This window comes from Rhinolophus ferrumequinum, chromosome 12 (assembly GCF_004115265.2).
Source record: "Rhinolophus ferrumequinum isolate MPI-CBG mRhiFer1 chromosome 12, mRhiFer1_v1.p, whole genome shotgun sequence".
NCBI classification, from domain to species: Eukaryota; Metazoa; Chordata; class Mammalia; order Chiroptera; family Rhinolophidae; genus Rhinolophus; species Rhinolophus ferrumequinum.
Genome location: NC_046295.1, coordinates 78,175,229 through 78,193,216, shown reverse-complemented (window position 1 = coordinate 78,193,216; position 17,988 = coordinate 78,175,229). Strand labels below are relative to the sequence as shown.

Below are 17,988 nucleotides of genomic sequence, written 5' to 3'. Positions count from 1 at the left end.
CAGATAAAAACGGATGCACTTGAATTATGTGTATCAGTGTCTATAAATTTCAGGAACCAGAGTTGAGTGAAAAAGAAAAAAAGGGCAAGAGTATTACAGCACATCATTTATTTACATATTAAAATGCACATATGCTACACATTGATGGATACATTCACATGTAGTTAAAGTAAAAACAAAACATGGCAAGGAATTAATACACTCCAACTGCGGCATGGAGGTGACTTTGGGGGAGGAGGGCCAAAGGGATGGGGCTTGGAGCTTTAGTTTTATTAAAGATACAGAGAGCTAAAGGAAATACAGCAAAATGTAACATCTATTAAATCTGGAGTGTTGTGTTAGTGCCTTCGACAAAATAGTTTATAATTAAACAAAAACGTTAAGGTGGTCTCCATAGAGGTAGCTTGATGACACCTGGAGGATCTGACCGTCTGGTAACCTGGATAATGTTGCTGTTTTTGTCCATGAGAGAAAGACTAGAAGGCATGCATTTCCCCAACCTTGTCAGAGGGAGCCTGGTGTACTTCTCATTTCCAACCACTAGATGGAGCCAGCACGCAGGGTTAGAAATGGGGAGCCGGGATCAACTCCAGCACCCCGAAACAAGGAAGAAGCACTTTTTGCAGAAGAGAAGCACAGTCAAAGAATTCATTTGAGGGGCGGCTGGATAGCTCAGTTGGTTAGAGCGCGGTGGCCTTAACACCAAGGTTGCCGGTTCGATTCCCCACATTGGCCACTGTGAGCTGCACCCTCCACAACTAGATTGAAACAACTACTTGACTTGGAGCTGATGGGTCCTGGAAAAACACACTTAAATAAAAGTTAAAAAAAAAAAAAAAAGAATTCATTTGAGAACACAAGAGTGGTAGAAGAAGAAACCAGTGCTCTAGTAACAAAAAGACCACTAGTTGGTTGGAGTAGCAATCCCATTTACAGGTGTTGATCAAGAACCTATTTTCTAGTCTTTAAAATTACCCAAGATGCAGTTCTTAGGCATTAAAACAGATGTCAACAAGGGGTTCAGGAAACTCTGTTCCCACGTTTGATTGACATCATTCCATTGATGGACCCGGAGATGTGCACACCCCCTGAAAGGCGGAATGATCCGTGTTTTGTCTCAAGTGCCAGGACTTTGGCATAAAGACCCTGAGTTCCCATCCTGTCTCTGCTTCTGACTCGCTAGCTGTGTGACCAGCTGGGAATCTCTTAACCTCTCTGGGCCTTAGTTTTCTGATCTGCAAACTAGGGATAATAACAGTACCTAGTCCACAGAACTGTTGCAAGGATTAAATGAGATAATACACACAGCGTCCCTCTCACATCGTAGGGCTTTGATAAATCGTAGACACACTAGACCCTAACACCCAAACCACTCTAGGGTTAGCAATTCCAGGGAGTAAAGACAAGGCTTCAAACCAGCAACACGATGACCACAGTTTAGTGCTCCCCTGCAGGGTAGCTATTCTAAGGTACTTAGCCATGGGGAAGGAATGTGGTTAGATATTTGATGGCGGTGTAAAAGGAGCCCCTAGACACCTGCCACTTCCCAAAGCGGAGTGTGGAGGGATGACACCATTTATTCCTTCTTTGACTCATTAGACAAGTATTTAGAGATGAGGTGCCCTGTGCAGGCCCTGGGACACGCTTGGTGAGCAAGACAGACACTGCTCCTCCTTCCCCTGGGGGACACACAGCCCAGCCTGGGCAGAACAAACCCGTGGTGAGGATTTGAGCAAAAGACAGGAGGGCAGGGATAAGATCATGAGAGTTTGAATTATGGGCCCAGTGTGTCCACCAGAGGTGGGCCAGACTTTCAAACATAAGTTTCTTTGAAATAAAAAAAAATTTAAAAAATCTCAGTCAATCTGTTTCCGCCCAATGACATTGAAATATAATGTTATTGAGGCATATCTGCATGCTGTATTGCTCACCTTTTCATGTGTGCAATTTCAGGATTTTAAATAAATTTACCAAGTTATGTAACCATCACCATAATTAGTGTTGAAACATTACATCATCCCAATATGATCCCTCATGGACATTCCTCTTAGTTCCTGTTCCCTCCCCAGACACCCACTAACCTACTTTCTGTCTTTATAGCTTTGCTTTCTCTAGATATTTCATATAAACAGACCATGCAATAGCTGGTCTCTTGTGTCCTGAGCATAACCTTTTGGAAGGTCATCCATGCTGTAGGATTTATCGGTAGATACCTTTTTACTGCTGAATAGTATTCCATGGTAAGGGTATATCACATTTTGTCTCTCCATTCCCCAGTTGATGGACATTTAGGTTGCTTCCCATTTCTGTCTAGCCCATCAAATTTTCACTAGGGCCAGTGGGTGGATGGCACAGCTTCTGTCAGCTCCTTGACATGCCACGCAAAATGCATGTGTGTGAGTGTGAGTGTGTGTGTGTTCTGGGGGAAGTCCTATAGTTTTAGCATAGCGTCCAAGGTCACTGTGACAACTCCCCCAAATGCCCAGAAGCACAACTCTAAAAGAAGCTGGTTTGGTGAAGTCAGTTTACAGTAGGTGGAGTTATTTATGACGCTAATCAAAGAGTGTGGGCCTTTGCTTGGGGACGTTGCTCAGAGGGGCTCCTGGTGGAGGCTGGAGGACAGTGGCCAGCAAGGCCCAAACTGACGTGATCCTGAACGCGTATCCAGGCCGTACCAGCCCAGCAAGGTTGGGGTTGGGCTTCTGAAAGTTTGCTGGTAGCAGTTCTCCCTGGGAACAGCATTAAGAAGTGGTGAGGCTCCCAGGCTAGCCCGCGACATGTTTAACACACAGCACATACCTTAGTTGGGGACCCTGAGAGTGATGGGGTGGGGGGAAGAGAAAAGCTCCCAACCCCATTCCTGATGCGACAAGAAAGCAAGACCCTCCTTCTTAGAAAATTGACAGCATTTTATTGGGGGAAAAACATGTGTGAACCTACAGTAAAGCAGAAAGAACACTACCACAAACACCCACGTAGCCGTCTCCTGGACCCACCAAATGTCAACGCCTTAGGCCTCCTCTTTCTCTTGTCTTACCCATTTGAAAGCAATTTGCAGACATCATTAAACCTAAACCCTTCGTCAGGTAGCTGCTAAGGTTAGGATAACCCTGGGAAACCACACTACCACCACCTTAGCCAATTTAATTTCGGCACGGTAATATTACCTAGTATATGGTCCCCATTCAGATTGCCCCAATTATCCCGCTATGTGTACTTTAGAGTTGTTTTTCTTTTAATCCAAGAGCTAATTAAGAATTAAGCCTTGCATTTAGTTGTCATGGGAAACCAGACTTTGAATTGAACCAAAATGAATGAAAATTGCTCATCTGTGTGAGAATTTGACCTGGCCAGGAGCTCGAGGGAAGTCCTGTGCACACAGCCCCTCATTTAATCCTCAGACAGCCTGGTGGCAGCTACTGCCCACATTACAGAGAAGAAGTGGTAGGTGGTTTCCTTGGCAGAGAACTGAGCTCAGCAAAGGAGGTTAGGGAACCTGAAACACCTTGCCTGCTGGGCTCCAACTCCAGAGTGGCAGAGCCAGGATTTGAACCCAAGTCTGGGCCACTCTGAGCGCCAAGTCGCTGAAGCACCTGGTCTACCCAGCCTCTGGTCCCAGCTGGGGTCCTGCCCTGCTACCCATTGCGCTCAGAGTCCTGCTGCGCCTGGAAGCGCACTGGCACAGACCACGCCCCCATCCCCCAGAGGCTCCCAGGTGTTGGTGAACCCTTCGCCTTTTCGATGGGTGCAATCAGGCCACGCCAGATGGCCCGAGTCCAGAAGGTCGCAAGGGGAACCCAGATGGGACTCCAGAGCCCAGAGCAACCGACACGCACAACCTGCCGGACCATGCTGCAAGGGCGAAGCCAGGGCGCAGGGCTCCCCGCCAACGCATTTGGGGAGCGCACAGCACTGGGGAACCCTATGCAGGTTCTGTTTTCCTGGTAGGCATCTCCTCCACCTCAGACCTCACAGAGGTTTTGAAAAACCCTGAGCAACCAAAGGAAGGGTCCACCAGAGGAGGGTGGGGGAACCTCCGTCTGCCACCCATCACTGCTTTTGATTTGAGAGTTTTAGGAAATAAGCACCCATAATGCTTGTGTATATTTTTAAACATTTTTTTTTTTAAATTACAGCAACCTGGGGCTGCTGGGTGGTTCAGTTGGTTAGAGCGCAAGCTCTTAACAACAAGGTTGCCGGTTCAATTCCCGCATGGGATGGTGGGCTGCGCCCGCTGCAACTAAAGATTGAAAACAGCCACTGGACTTGGAGCTAAGCTACGTCCTCCACAACAAGATTGAAGGACGATGACTTGACTTGGAGCTGATGGGCTCTGGAAAAACACGCTGTTCCCCAATAAAATCTTTTTTAAAAAAATTACAGAAACAGGACGTGTGCATGAAAAAAATATGAAATACAAACAAACAAGCAAAAAAAGCCAAAAATATCACATCCCCACCCAGACATCGTGGCTGTTCAAAGGGATCAAAAGATCTTTCTGGATCTTTTACCAGGCATGGACACACTCTTATAAGGGTTTTGTTTTCTGATGGAGATCTCACACAACCACTGATTCCTTCACTGGATGACGAGATGCTGTGGTTTAAAAGAGAATGTTTATTGTTCTTAGGAGAGGCTGATTTAATTACCTTAATGAGATTTCATTTGGGGAACAAAACAAAATGTACTGTTTTATGACCCGCTTCAATCAGTCAGCGATTTCCATGTTTCCATTTCAGAAAATTCTCATCTTATCTAAAACAAGGTTTTATTAAGATTTTTCCACTGAACGCCAAATTGTCCTTTACAACTGGTTTGTGCACACTGGTCCTCAGTCCAGAGCCTGGCATTGCGTCTAACTGTATGACCTTGAGGCTCTAGGTCAGTGCGCCCCTTTACGTGGGATTGACCTTGGGAGAGACTGGGCCAAGTGTTCAGTCCGGGAAAGCCACACTGTTTATATTTGTCTCTTGCAGCCTCCTGATGTCATTCAACTTATTCCTCCACCCCCTATGTTTCCTCTAAACCGGAAGTTAAAGCAAGGCTGGAGAGTGGGAAATAGGAGACTGTGATCATTTGCAACCATAGAGAAGTATGTAAACTCAAGAGAGATAGTCCACCGTCGCCTTTCTGGTCCTCCTCCCCAGAAGCGAGCACTGTTACTGGCAGGGAATTCCTCCTTCCAGACCTTTTTCTCTCTTTATACAGATGTGTGGCTGTCCCTATGTGTGGATATTTGCTTTCGTTTTTACAAAAACGGGATTGATACAATAGTTTTGTTCTGGAACTTCGGGACAAAGTTACTATGTATCTTAGCCATCTCTCCATGTCTTTTATAGTGAACCTCCGTCAATATGAACTAAGATCACATTAGCTTTTGAGGCCTAAAAGCCACGCTTCTTTGGTGTATAAACTGCTGTGAAGCCCGGTGGGTTTAGGGGACTTAAATTCCCTGGGCAAGATAACGTCTCACTCACTCAGTGGACTTTCAGCCACACCCCCATCCCCACAACCCCTTCTCCTATTGCACTCAGTGTGGTCTTTAAGAAAACCAAATCTCAAAAAAAAAAAAAAAAAATCTCTTGGCTGCTTAAAATGCTCCTGTGGTTCCCACTGCCCTTGGGTTTAAATCCTTGCCTGGCCCTGCTCCCCTGCCCTGTACTCCTCAGTGCAGGACCTTTGCACATTCTGTTCCCTTTCCTAGAATGCTTTTGCCCCGCTGGAGCTCTTTCCTCTACAGCATTGTCAGCTCTGGCTCTCTAACATATCTTTCTCTAAGGACAGAAGACAAATCCCTGAAAACAGCTGGTTTCGGGCCAAGAATGTAGGCAACCGTTTTCAGTCTATGCACCCCTTCAGGGTTCAATAGACCCCTCTGAACAAGAGGGTCCCTCTTCCCACACTCCTCCCCCCAGACTGGGAGTTCCAGCGAGGGGAGTGGGTGGCACCCTGTCTTGTTGGCCAAGTGTCCCTAGGACCCAGGACAGCTCCTGACACAGAGTTGGCATTCAGTGAAGGAATGAATGAACAAATGAATGAATGCTGGTAGGAATGCAAATTGATAAAACCTTGTTGGCAGTGTGAGTCAAAAATCTTAAAAACATGCTTATACACTTTGATCTAGAAATTCCACTTGTAGGAACTTATCTGAATGCACAAAGACGTTCATCTTGCACTGTTTATGCCTGGACTGTTTATACTTGGCACTGTTATGCATTGGGAACAACTGAAATGCCCAGCATTGGTTAAACACGAAACCGGATTCTTGATCTTTTCTCCCAAGTCAGAATTTCTTCCAAGGCTTGCCAACGCAATAAATGGCAGCTCCATCCACTCAGCTGTTCAAGTAAGTGACTTGGGCCTTGGAATTTTATTTTACTTTTTCATTGAGATACAATTTACCTAAGTAAAATACACACATCGTAAGTGCACGGCTCAACAAATATTTTTACCTCTGTAGACATCTCTGTAACGACCACCCAGATGGATACACAGAAATTTCTTAGCGCCCAGGCAGTTTCTCGTGTCCTTTCCCCATCAAAACCCCTCTTCTGCCCAGAGGTAACCACTATTCTGACTTCTGTTGACATTCTGTTTTCTCACTTCCTGTCTCTAACACCTGACAGCCAGGCTATCACTGAGTCGCGTCAGTTCTCTGTTTCATCTCTCTCAGGCCCATCACCTCATCTGGGCAATAGCACCGGCCTCCTCATTCGTCCCCTCTCCTCTGGCACCCCCTCTGACCAGGTCACTGTCCCGCCTGAGACTCCCCTAAGGTTCCCCAGTGCCCTCAGGAAAGTGCCAACCCTCCTTGCTGGGCACCGCAGCTAATCAAAACCTTGCCCTGGCCCCCCTGGGTGCAGCGTCCCCCGAGTCCTCACCACAGCCCAGATGAGGGAATGGAGGCACGATGGGAAGTGGTCCAGGTTGCAAAGGCAGCAAGCAGTGAAGCTGGGACACACATACAGGTTGTCGGATTCCCGATCCCATGCTCTTAACCGCTCTACTGCCTCTCCATGAGTGAGTGAATGAATGAATGAATGAATGAATGAATGAATGGGCTAGTACCAGGTTTTCTTTTTCAAACATACAGCTGCCCTTTGGAAAAATCATACGTTCCATCACTAACCAGTTGACTGGCTATGAGGACACTTTCTTGATTGGAGCAGAGGAAAAGGAGGAGAAGGGAGGGGGAGGAGGAAGGAAGTGATGGAGGAAGAGAGAGGAGGTCCTAGCAACGCTGGACAGAGGGTATCTCTGGAGTGGAGGTTTTCTTCCATTGTGGCACTTTCCTGAGGTCTGACCTTGACCCTTGATCCCCAGCTGAGGAGAGGGTCTTCATCTGTCCAGCTCTAAACCCTGACCTTCAGAGGGTTGAGGGGCAGAGGAGGGGGCCCCCTCGCAGGGCCTGTGGTTGGAGTGAAGAAAGCGATTGCATCAAAGTGGAGAGGCTCACCACAGCCCTGCCTGAGTCATACTCGAGAGGGAGGGAAGAGAAAGCAAGAACCCGAAGCCCCCTGGACTTCGAGCTGGCTGAGGCCTCCAACTTGACAACACTGACGTCCCCGCATGATGAGCTCAGGCAGAGGTGCCTGGGGACAGGGTAAGAGGCAAGAGGGAGGGTGGAGGCTGGCTCGGAGGAACTCCAGGCCTGGCTTGGAGAGAGGTCACTGTTGGAGAGTCTGCCCAGGGAGCTCCAAACCGCTCCCAATGTTGGGCGCCTCTGATGTAAGCTCTGTGTCCTCAGCACGCAGCACAGCATGGCACACTGAACGCTCAGGGTTCAGAGGTTGAATGAATGAATGAATGAATGAGCGAGCAAGGCACCTCTGCTGGGCATTCCGGGTTCCATCTTTAATTCTATGACCTTCAGAAATGGCTCTTCTGGGGCCTCACACATCCCTGGTTCCCATGGAGACTCGTCCTGGCATTCTGGTCACAGGCCTGCCACCGTCACCTGCTCCAGGTGTGTGGATCAATCTGTGCAGAGCTGGGGAATGACTGAGAGCTGGGTGCAAGCTTGGCATTCAGCCAGGAGGAAGAAGCATTTTTTCTTCTAGGATCATGTGCAATTCAGAGACCAAAAATTGTGCTATCCCCAGGGCTGCAAAGGATCGCTGACGATGAGAGAGGAGGGCCAGTGTCTCCTGGGATGTCAAACTGGGCTACCTGGATTCCTGGCTGCAGCTTGTGCTGGGGGTGGGGGACGGCAAGGACACAACTGGTCCTTTCTGGGCTCTAAGCTCAGAACTCTGGAACACCACCCCCAGCCCAGTGCTCTGGGCTGAAGAGTTGATTATAGAGCCTGTGATACTCGACTGCAGTTCTGAGATGGACAGTCCAGATTGGAAACGGGAGGTCTTGGGGGAGGTCAGAGCTCCAGCTGGGCCCGTGGGAGGCCAACCTGATGGGTCCTCACACCCTGCTCTGAGCATCAGTCCCTTCTCAGCCGGTCCTACTCCCTTGGGGTCTCTGAAGAGTCTTCTTTACACATATGGCTGTGGTTCAGCATAGAAATTGGTCGAGTCACTTCACTCCTCCGAACCTCAGTTTCCTCATCTCTAAAATGGGGATAATGATAGACCCGCCTCCCAGGATTGTTATAAGAGGAAAAAGAGCTAATATTTATAAAGCACTGGGCACGGTGTCTGGCAGGTAAAGTGAGCTGTCATTCTCGTTCATTTTGTTATATAATTATTATTGCCTCACTCGTTTTACTGCCCAGCTTGTGTTCCCAGCCCAAGTTGAAGCTCTCAGCTGCCCCATCAGGGGGTGGGAGGAGGCTGTTCTCTTCTGTCAGGCCTTACATTGTCTAAACTGTGCCTGCTCAGCCCTGGGGGCCGGCCCCCTCCCCAGAGTGCTGGTTGGCTTCTCTGAGCTGCTGCCTCCAACATGCTCAACGGTGACACACCCACAGCCCTAGTGGCCTTTGATGGGTCCGTGTGGTCAGAATTATGCCCAGACAAGGCCTGGTAGGAAACACACAGTGAGGAGGGGTTGCAAGGGGCTTGTCTGGGTCAGTACTGTGCTTCCCATGCCAGGGAGGACTCGGCTCCTAGGGCAAGGTGCGAGCAAGGAGGCCTTCATGGCGGAGGAGTTCGGGTTAAGAGGGTGCAGGGAAGCAGTGAGAAGCTGGCACAAAAAATGGCTTACCATGCGGTACCAAGAAGACAAGCAGGATCCAAAATAGCCTTCGTAGGGGACTTGGCTTCCAGTGGACCCAGTGCCCAGGAGAGCAGGTGGCAGACCCACGCTAAGTAGGCCTAGTCGGTGGTAGTTGTTCGTTGTGTTGTTGCTAGGGCCGCACTGAGGATCCTGGAATTAGAGGGGCTTGCGGTGAGGATGCTCCAAGTACAGGGGCAAGCTCCTGGGCGAGGTCCCCAGCGCTGGCCAGGACCCCAAGCGGATTCACGGAGGGGCTTATTTGTCAACCTCCTTTGCACTCACTGCTCCTGCTGCTCAAAGGGACCCCTGGAGCCGCTGAGCTCAGCCCCTCTCGCTGTGTCTGGGCTCCCGCGCCCATGCCCACCTTTCCATCTCTCTCTAGGTGTCTTCTTTTTTTTTTTTTTAATTTATTGGGGTGACAATTGTTAGTAAAATTACATAGGTTTCAGGTGTACAATTCTGTACGACATCATCTATAAATCCCATTGTGTGTTCACCACCCGGAGTCAGTTCTCCTTCTATCATCATATATTTGATCCCCCTTACCCTCATCTCCCACCCCCCCACCCCCCTTACCCTCTGGTAACCACTAAACTATTGTCTGTGTCTATGAGTTTTTGTTTCTCATTTGTTTGTCTTGTTCTTTTGTTGTTTTCGGTTCATATACCACATATCAGTGAAATCATACGGTTCTCTGCTTTTTCTGTCTGACTTATTTCGCTCAGCATTATATTCTCAAGATCCATCCATGTTGTCATAAGTGTTCCTATATCATCTTTTCTTACCGCCGAATAGTATTCCATTGTGTATATATGCCACAACTTCTTTATCCATTCATCTATCGAAGGACATTTTGGTTGTTTCCATGTCTTGGACACCGTAAACAAAGCTGCAATGAACATTGGAGCACATGTGTCTTTATGTATAAATGTTTTCAGATGTTTTGGGTAGATACCCAGGAGAGGGATTGCTGGGTCTGGGTGTCTTCTGTTCACACCTGAGCAGCAGGTTTGGGCAGAGCTCTCCCCGGCTGTTGATTTCATTGGCTGTTGGCTAGCCTCGCATCCACTGCCTGTGGTCAGGTGCCTTCCGCTGTCCAATCAGCTGTGGCGAACGTGGGCGGACCAGGAAATGGGAGATGGGTGTCCACCTGTGTGGGTAGGGGGACCCCCCCCTCATAGGGGCTCAGGCAGGGCCCAATTCTGGGCTTGTCCAGTACATCCCCTGGCTTCCAACCAGCCAGTCAGGTTCCTGGGGGACCCAACAAAAGCACCCCTTTCTCCTGTATGCTTCTCTCCTCACCTGGTACACGCATATCCTGTTGTGAGGTAATTAGTTCTTCACCAGTCTGGACCATCCCCAGATTCATTATTGGTGGAGGGCGGGCGGACCTTCACACATGCATCCCCAGCCCCCCAGCTCTGCTTCTAGAATTAGACTGGCCAGGCTGATTCTCGGTTGTTAAAGCACCAACACCAACAGCAGAGCTAGTGCACATCTAATTCGTGCCAGGCACAATTCACCGTGCTACCTGCATGATCTCAGTAATCCTTAGGGAAAGCCTGTGACCATGCCCATTTTAGAGATGGGGAAAGTGAGGCTCCGAGAGGTGAAGTATGGTGCTCAGCTAGAAGGCGGTGCTGCCTGACAGTGACCAGGCACTGGCTCAGGCCCTGTGCTCCTTCCTGCTCCCCAGCCACAGGGCCATCATGACAGGTTACTTGGCATCTCCAGGCCTCCCTCAGTTTCCCTTTTTCTCACAGTGGGATAAGAAGATTTAACATATGAGGTGGTCACAGAATGTCAGCGCTTTTCAAAATGTGAAACGCAACCCCTAGGTTGGCACTATTATCACAGATGGGAAGAGGAATTTGGCTGTTCTTTTGGGAATTGCGGGGTTTGCAGAGTTGACCTTGAAGTCCAGCTTGCTCAAAATCAGCCCACAGTTTGGGCACGTACCTCAACACAGGTTCAGCATCTTTTTTTTTTTTTAAAGATTTTTTTATTGGGGAAGGGGAACAGGACTTTATTGGGGAATAGTGTGTACTTCCAGGACTTTTTCCAAGTCAGGTTGTTGTCCTTTCAGTCTTAGTTGTGGAGGGCGCAGCTCAGCTCCAAGTCCAGTTGCCGTTTTCTAGTTGCAGGGGGCACAGCCCACCATCCCTTGCGGGAGTTGAACCGGCAACCTTGTGGTTGAGAGGACGCGCTCCAACCAACTGAGCCATCCGGGAGCTCAGCAGCAGCTCAGCTCAAGGTGCCGTGTTCAATCTTAGTTGCAGGGAGCGCTGCCCACCATCCCTTGTGGGACTCGAGGAATCGAACTGGCAACCTCGTGGTTGAGAGCCCACTGGCCCATGTGGGAATTGAACCTGCAGCCTTCGGAGTTAGGAGCACGGAGCTCCAACCACCTGGGCCACCGGGCTGGCCCCCAGCTTCAGCATCTTGATTCACAAGCCTTGTGGTCTGAACGAAAGGCCTGTGTTTCATCTGAGATTCTAATCACATCTGCAACCTTTGTACCATGTGTCTTAAAGAAATAAAACACAAGAAAGAAGTAAGTCTCAGAGCAGCTTTTCTAGAGCTGCACTGTCCAGTGGGGTAGCCGTAAGCCAGGTATGGTCCTCGAGCTCCTGGAATGTGGGAAGCCCAAATGGAGATGTGCCATGAGCCTAACACTCATGCCTGGTTTTGATGACCTACTATAAACAAAAAGTAAACCACCTCATTAATCATTTAAAAATACTGATTACAGGTTGAAATGAGGATATTTTGGATACACTGGGTTAAATAAAATATATTATTATAGAAGACTGAATAATATCTCCCCAAAGATATTGGGTCCTAATCCCTGGAACCTGTAAATGTTACCCTATATGCAAAGGGGATCTTCCTTTGCAACTGTGATTCATTTAAAGGACTTGAGAGGAGGTTACCCTGTGTTAATCAGGGAAACCCCAAATGTGTCACATGTGCCCTGATAAGTGGGAGGCAAAGGGAGATTTGACACAGACACCCAGAGAAGAGGAGGGGGCAGTATGACCACCGAGGCTGAGATCGGAGCAAAGCAGCCACAAGCCAAGGAATTGCAGGAGCCCCTGGAAAGGAAGCCAGAGGAGGCAGGAACAGATAGGTTCTCCCCTGAGGCTGTGGCTATGGCAACAAGCACAGCCTTGCTGACACCTTGGTTTCAGATTTGTGGCCTTTTTCTGTGGTTGTTTTTTTTTTTTTTTTTTTTTTTTTTTTTTTTATTTGGGAACAGCGTGTTTTTCCCGGGCCCATCAGCTCCAAGTCAAGTCGTCGTCCTTCAGTCTAGTTGTGGAGGGCGCAGCTCAGCTCCAAGTCCAGTTGCCGTTTTCAATCTTTCGTTGCAGGGGGCGCAGCCCACCATCCCATGTGGGAATTGAACCGGCGACCCTGTTGTTAAGAGCTCGCGCTGTAACCAACTGAGCCATCCAGCCCATTTCTGTTGGTTTAAGTCACCAAGTTTCTGGTCATTTTCTTCAGCAGCCACAGGAAACGAATCTGATTATTTAAATTAATTTCACTGTTTTACTTTATTTTTCGAAACCTAGACAATTGTAAATTACCTATGTGATGTGCGCTTGTGGTGGCATTATGTCTCTGTTGGACGGCTCTGGACCTTTCTCGCTCTCTAACCACAACCAAGGAAGCTACCTCCCCTCTGGCTCCTTGTCTGTAAACCAGTTGTTGAGCCAAGACAACACTTCTCACCTGCAGTCCTTGGGCCTCTGGGGATCCAGAAAGGGGTCTGCAGATTTATTTTCAAGTTGACAGTATCAGTGGAATAAATCTTTAGTCTTTGGCTGAATTATGTGAAGTAAGCACTCTCTGGAAAGACGACCAGTAGGCGCACACGTCCTGTGGACATGCAGACACTTTTAGAAACACAAGAGGCATTGTATTCGTTTCCTGGGCCTGCTGTAACAACCTGGGTGGCTTAAAACAACAGAATTTTATTCTCTTATAGTTCTGGAAGCCAGAAGTCTGAAATCCAGCTGTTGGCTGGGTTGGTTCTGATGGGTTCAGAAAAGGTCTCCCTAAGGTGTGCTACTTTGGTATGTGATTTATTTTGGGCTGAAGGCAACTGAGATCCGGCAAGCTCATGAGAAACTTGCCTCTCCCTAAAAGAATTTAAATTGGAGCCCTGCCCATAATCACCAGAAATAACTTTTTATGACCTATCTATAGCCACAGGGCAAACTTCTAATGCTGGACTTCTGCTCTTCTTATCCTCCTGTGAATGACTTTCCTGGAGCCCCCAAGGCGCCCTACCTATCCTCACCTCAGAATGGCCTACAATCCTCATTTTAACTGTCTCTGAACCTGTCATGTATGTGGCCTTCCCTTAGGTATGTATGTAATTAAATTCAGCTTTTTCTCTTGTTAATCTGTCTCATGTCGATTTAATTATTAGATCACCTGGGAGAACCTGGAGGGGTAGAGGAAAATCCACCCCCGCTTCCTTCTGGGGACTCTGAGGGGCTCTCGTTATGCCTTTCTTCCAGTGGCTGCTGGCAATCCTTGGCTTGTGCCGGCATCAGTCCAATCTCTGCCTCCATCTTCACACTGCCTTTTCCTCTGTGTCTGGACCCTCCCTCCCCTTTCTCTTATGAGGACACCAGTCATTAGATTCAGAGACCACCTTAAATCCAAGGTGATCTCATTTCAAGATTCTTAACCTAATTACATCTGCAAAGACCCTGAGATGGTTAATTTTATGTGTCAGCTGGACTGGCCACAGGGTGCCCAGACTAAGTGAGGTTTCTGGGTGTGTCTGTGAGAGCATTTCTGGATGAGATTAGCCTTAGAATCAGTGGACTCAGCCCGCAGATGGCAGATTGTGGGACTTCTCAGCCTCTACAATTGCGCGAGCCAATTCCTCATAATAAATACCTCTTTCGCTTCGCCTCTCTCTCTCTCTCTCCCTCAGTCTGTCTGTCTGTCTGTCTGTCTCTCTCTCTCTCTCTCTCTCTCTCTCTCTCCCTCTTCCCTATTGGTTTTATTTTTCTGGAGAATCTTGACTAATACAAACCCTATTTCCAAATAAGGTCACCGGAAGTTGGGGGTTAGGACTTGGCATATCTTCTGGGGGGATGCTATTCAGCACACTACAGACGTGTTTCCTGTTAAGGCTGGACCACAAAGGGGCTCTGCAACTGTGTGCTTCTGGATTTGAACTCTCCACTCGTGATCTCTTCCCTCTGGTTATTTTCTCTTCCCTGAACCTCAGGAAGCCTCTCTGAAAACTGGAGGTAACAGTGTTATGAGTACTTACCCTGAAAGGTTGTTACGAGACCACTTATTAGCTATATGACTGGTAAGGTACTCGACTGCTCTGTACCTCAGTTTTCTCATCTATAGAATGGGAATAGTAGTCCCTACCTCAACCGGATATTGTGAAGATTAAATAAGTTAATATTTCCTGGGCACAGGGTGAAAATTATATAAACATTGTTTAAAAAAATATTGCGGGGGCCGGCCCGGTGGCTCAGGCAGTTGGAGCTCCGTGCTCCTAACTCCGAAGGCTGCCGGTTCGATTTTCACATGGGCCAGTGGGCTCTCAACCACAAGGTTGCCGGTTCGACTCCCGCAAGGGATGGTGGCTCCACCCCCTGCAACTAGCAACGGCAATTGGACCTGGAATATGAGCTGCGCCCTCCACAATTAAGGCTGAAAGGACAACAACTTGACTTGGAAAAAGTCCTGGAAGTACACGCTGTTCCCCATAAAGTCCTGTTCCCCTTCCCCAATAAAATCTTTAAACAAAAAAAATATATATATATTGCATGATGCCTGACTCAGGGGAAGAGCTCAAAAATGCTGGCTGCTGTATTTGTTCATGTTCTGATTTATACTAAAATGTTGGCATCCATTATATTAGATAAAGATGATGACAGGAGTTATCAAGATCTGATGTTATCCTTCTCTGGCTTGGATTAGGACATGCCTTCCTTACTCACCCTATGCTGAGTCACCCTCAGCTTCGAATTGGGGCCAGTTCCGTGCAGTTGCACAGGGTTCCAGGCTCTTATCATCCTGAAACTCTTAATGACTTTCAAACAAGGGGTTTTGTATTTTCATTTTGCACTGAGCCCCACAAATCGTGTACCAGACCTGCTTGGAGTCACTGTTCTTCCTGTGCTGGTGGCAGTGAGGGGTCTCCAGCAAGGGCTGATGGTGCCCGGCTGGCTTGAGTTGGCTCATTGGCACACAGGGTTATGGCCCCTTTAAGAGGGACCCTTACAGACTGGGTCGTGGGGCCTAGAAAACATGGGATCCAAGTATAAGCTGGTGGCATAAAAGCTGTTTTGCTTGGGAGTGGAGATTTAGGGTGGACCCAGGGTGTCCTCCAATTTGTGAAGGGCAGTGGGGAGGGGACAGGAGCTGTATGTTCTCTTAGCCCTGAAGGGCAGATCCAGCTCAGCACAAGGAAGGAATTTTGAGAGTTGTGCAAGAAGGGGACGGCTGGCTTGAATTCAAACCTCAGTTCTTTCTGGGGGTTAAGAGCACGGGCCCTGGCTAGAGACTGCTCCACCTCTGCCCGGATCTGTGACCTTAGAGAAGGTCATTCATAGCCCTGAGCCTACTTTTCCATCTATAAAATGGGCCTGATCATGCTCCGTAATACGGGGTGATAATGCTGCAGATAAAACAAGGCGGGATTTTTCCCTAAAGCATGTGACGATGCCTGATCCCTAGGAGGTGCCTAATACATGACAGCTGCTGCTGTTCCTATTGTTATTGTTATTTTTATTGGACATAGTTCCCTGGACTGGCAGGGTTCGAATTGAGATGGACCATCAGGGAGTTGCAGATTCGACCCTTGCATCAGAGCTAAAGGAGGAGGCACGCACTTCAGCCCCTTGACAATTTCAGCATCTGACATATTGGGTTGATTAGTTTAAAAATCCAGTCATAAAATACTGTCTCCGTGACAAGGGCCCTGAGGGAAAGGGGGTGGTGCCTCTTGGGGAACTGAGGAAGTTTCGGGTCCTGGAGGCTGCTGAAGAAGTGGGAAGGGTTCCCATCATTCCTGCATTTGAAAACCCCAACCAGCTGTCCCCTGAGCCATTGCAGGCTGAATTTGATCCCAGGAATGCAAAACTCCCCTCCAGGGCCTCCTAGGAAATGGGTTCCTGATGTGGCTGAGAGCTGGACATTGGAACTGCCCACAGGAAAACAGCCTTGGTGGGCGGTGTGCATGAGACCGCGTGCACGGGCAGCCTGGGCATGGGATGGTCTTGACTCTCACGGACCCCGGAGCCAACACGGACAGCCACACACAGGGTGACAGCGGCTTCCCTGGAAATGTCTTGGCAGTGGTTTGTGCTAAGACAAACATTTCCCCTCTCTCTCCTCCCCCATCTGCCTCTCCTGTCAGCTGTGTCGTGTCCCCAAGCTGCATTCAGGAAATGCTCCCTGCCTGACTACAGCTCTGTGCATCAATAACGGGATCTGAGGCCAGAGCTCAAGGAGGAACAGGTGGGTTCCATCAGGGGCCACGCTGGGTCAGAACTTGGAATAGCCACATGTTGTTTCTCTCCCCTGAGACAGGAGAAGGGGGTGTGCCCCACACCCGGCCCCAGAAATTCACCAGCACTTCACGCACACCTTCAGGAGGTCTGTCTTTCAACAAATATTTACTAAGTACAGCTCTATGCAAACACCATGTTAGGCCTGGAAATAGAGTCGTGAACAAGACAGTGGCCCTGGCTTTTCTTCTTTCTTTTTCTTTTTTAACATAAAACTATCCATTTTCAAATGTGCCATTCGGTGGCCTCAAGTATGTTCCTTGTTGTACAGCCATCACCACTGTCCATTTCTAGAACTTTTTCATCTTCCCCAAAGAAAAGCTGGTATGCTGTAAGCAGTCAGCCCCATTTCCCACTCCACCTCCGCCCTGGCAACCGCCCGTCTGCTTTCTGTCTCTACAGATCTGCCGATTCCAAACGTTTCAGATAAATGGAATCAGACACGATGTGGCACTTTGTGTCTGGCTACTTTCACTCAGCAGAATGTTCTTCAGGTCCATTCACATTGTAGCACGGAGCAGGGCGTCATTCCTTCCCATGGCTGGATAATATTCCACATGTGGCTATCTGGTCTTTTGTCACCACTGGACGTTACAGCTGAGCAAGCGTCCTAGTTCTCATTCCCAGGATGGGACAAGCTCTCCGGGAATTTCTTGACTCAGGGAAACATGGAGAAAGTGGAAGGGACCTTAAATGACAACATGAAAAGTTGTTGCCCCTTGAAGCGTTTACCACATACAGGTTCCTCTGGGCCTGAGCTCACTGTCCCTCGGCTAAAACGGTACTGCCTCTGTGACAAGAATGATCAAGCCCAGCCAAGGGACCCAGGGCAAGTACAGCCACCAACCTGAGCCCCTAACCCCACATATCTAAAATGGATCTAAGTCATATATCCTCAGGAGGATTAAATACCATGGCGTCTGTGATAAGCCCAGTGCCAGCTGTGAGGGCAATGCCCAGTGACCCTGTGGCCGTCTCCCAGCTGAATGCTGTCCTGAAGTGGGATGGCATCATCCCTCAGGCCAGTTTGACTGTCTCAAGAATGGGCTTCAGGGACCAGGCTGGTCTTGGGAGCCCAGCCAAGTAGTCTGGCACGTAGCCCCGAATTATTCTGGTTTGTTGACGGGCAGCTGCCAGTCTTTTTTTTTTCTCCCCTTTCTTCCGCCTCCCGCCCCCACACTCCGGTTCAAGCCGTTGTTTCTCAGTCTGGTTGTGTAGAACACAGCTCCCTGGCCCAGGCTGGTATTATGAGCCTTGCACTCCCTCCAGT

The 17,988-nt window shown here is 48.7% G+C and overlaps 1 protein-coding gene across 1 annotated transcript in view; it reads left to right on the top strand.

The window, feature by feature from the left end:
• The first annotated feature begins 7,253 nt into the window (after positions 1 to 7,253).
• Positions 7,254 to 17,988, top strand: part of PTGES (prostaglandin E synthase) — a 30,804-nt gene continuing 20,069 nt past the window's right edge. The window contains exon 1 of the mRNA XM_033123764.1: positions 7,254 to 7,603. Within this exon, the coding sequence (XP_032979655.1) occupies positions 7,570 to 7,603 (34 nt within the window). The 5' untranslated portion in view covers positions 7,254 to 7,569. The remainder of the gene's footprint in view (positions 7,604 to 17,988) is intronic.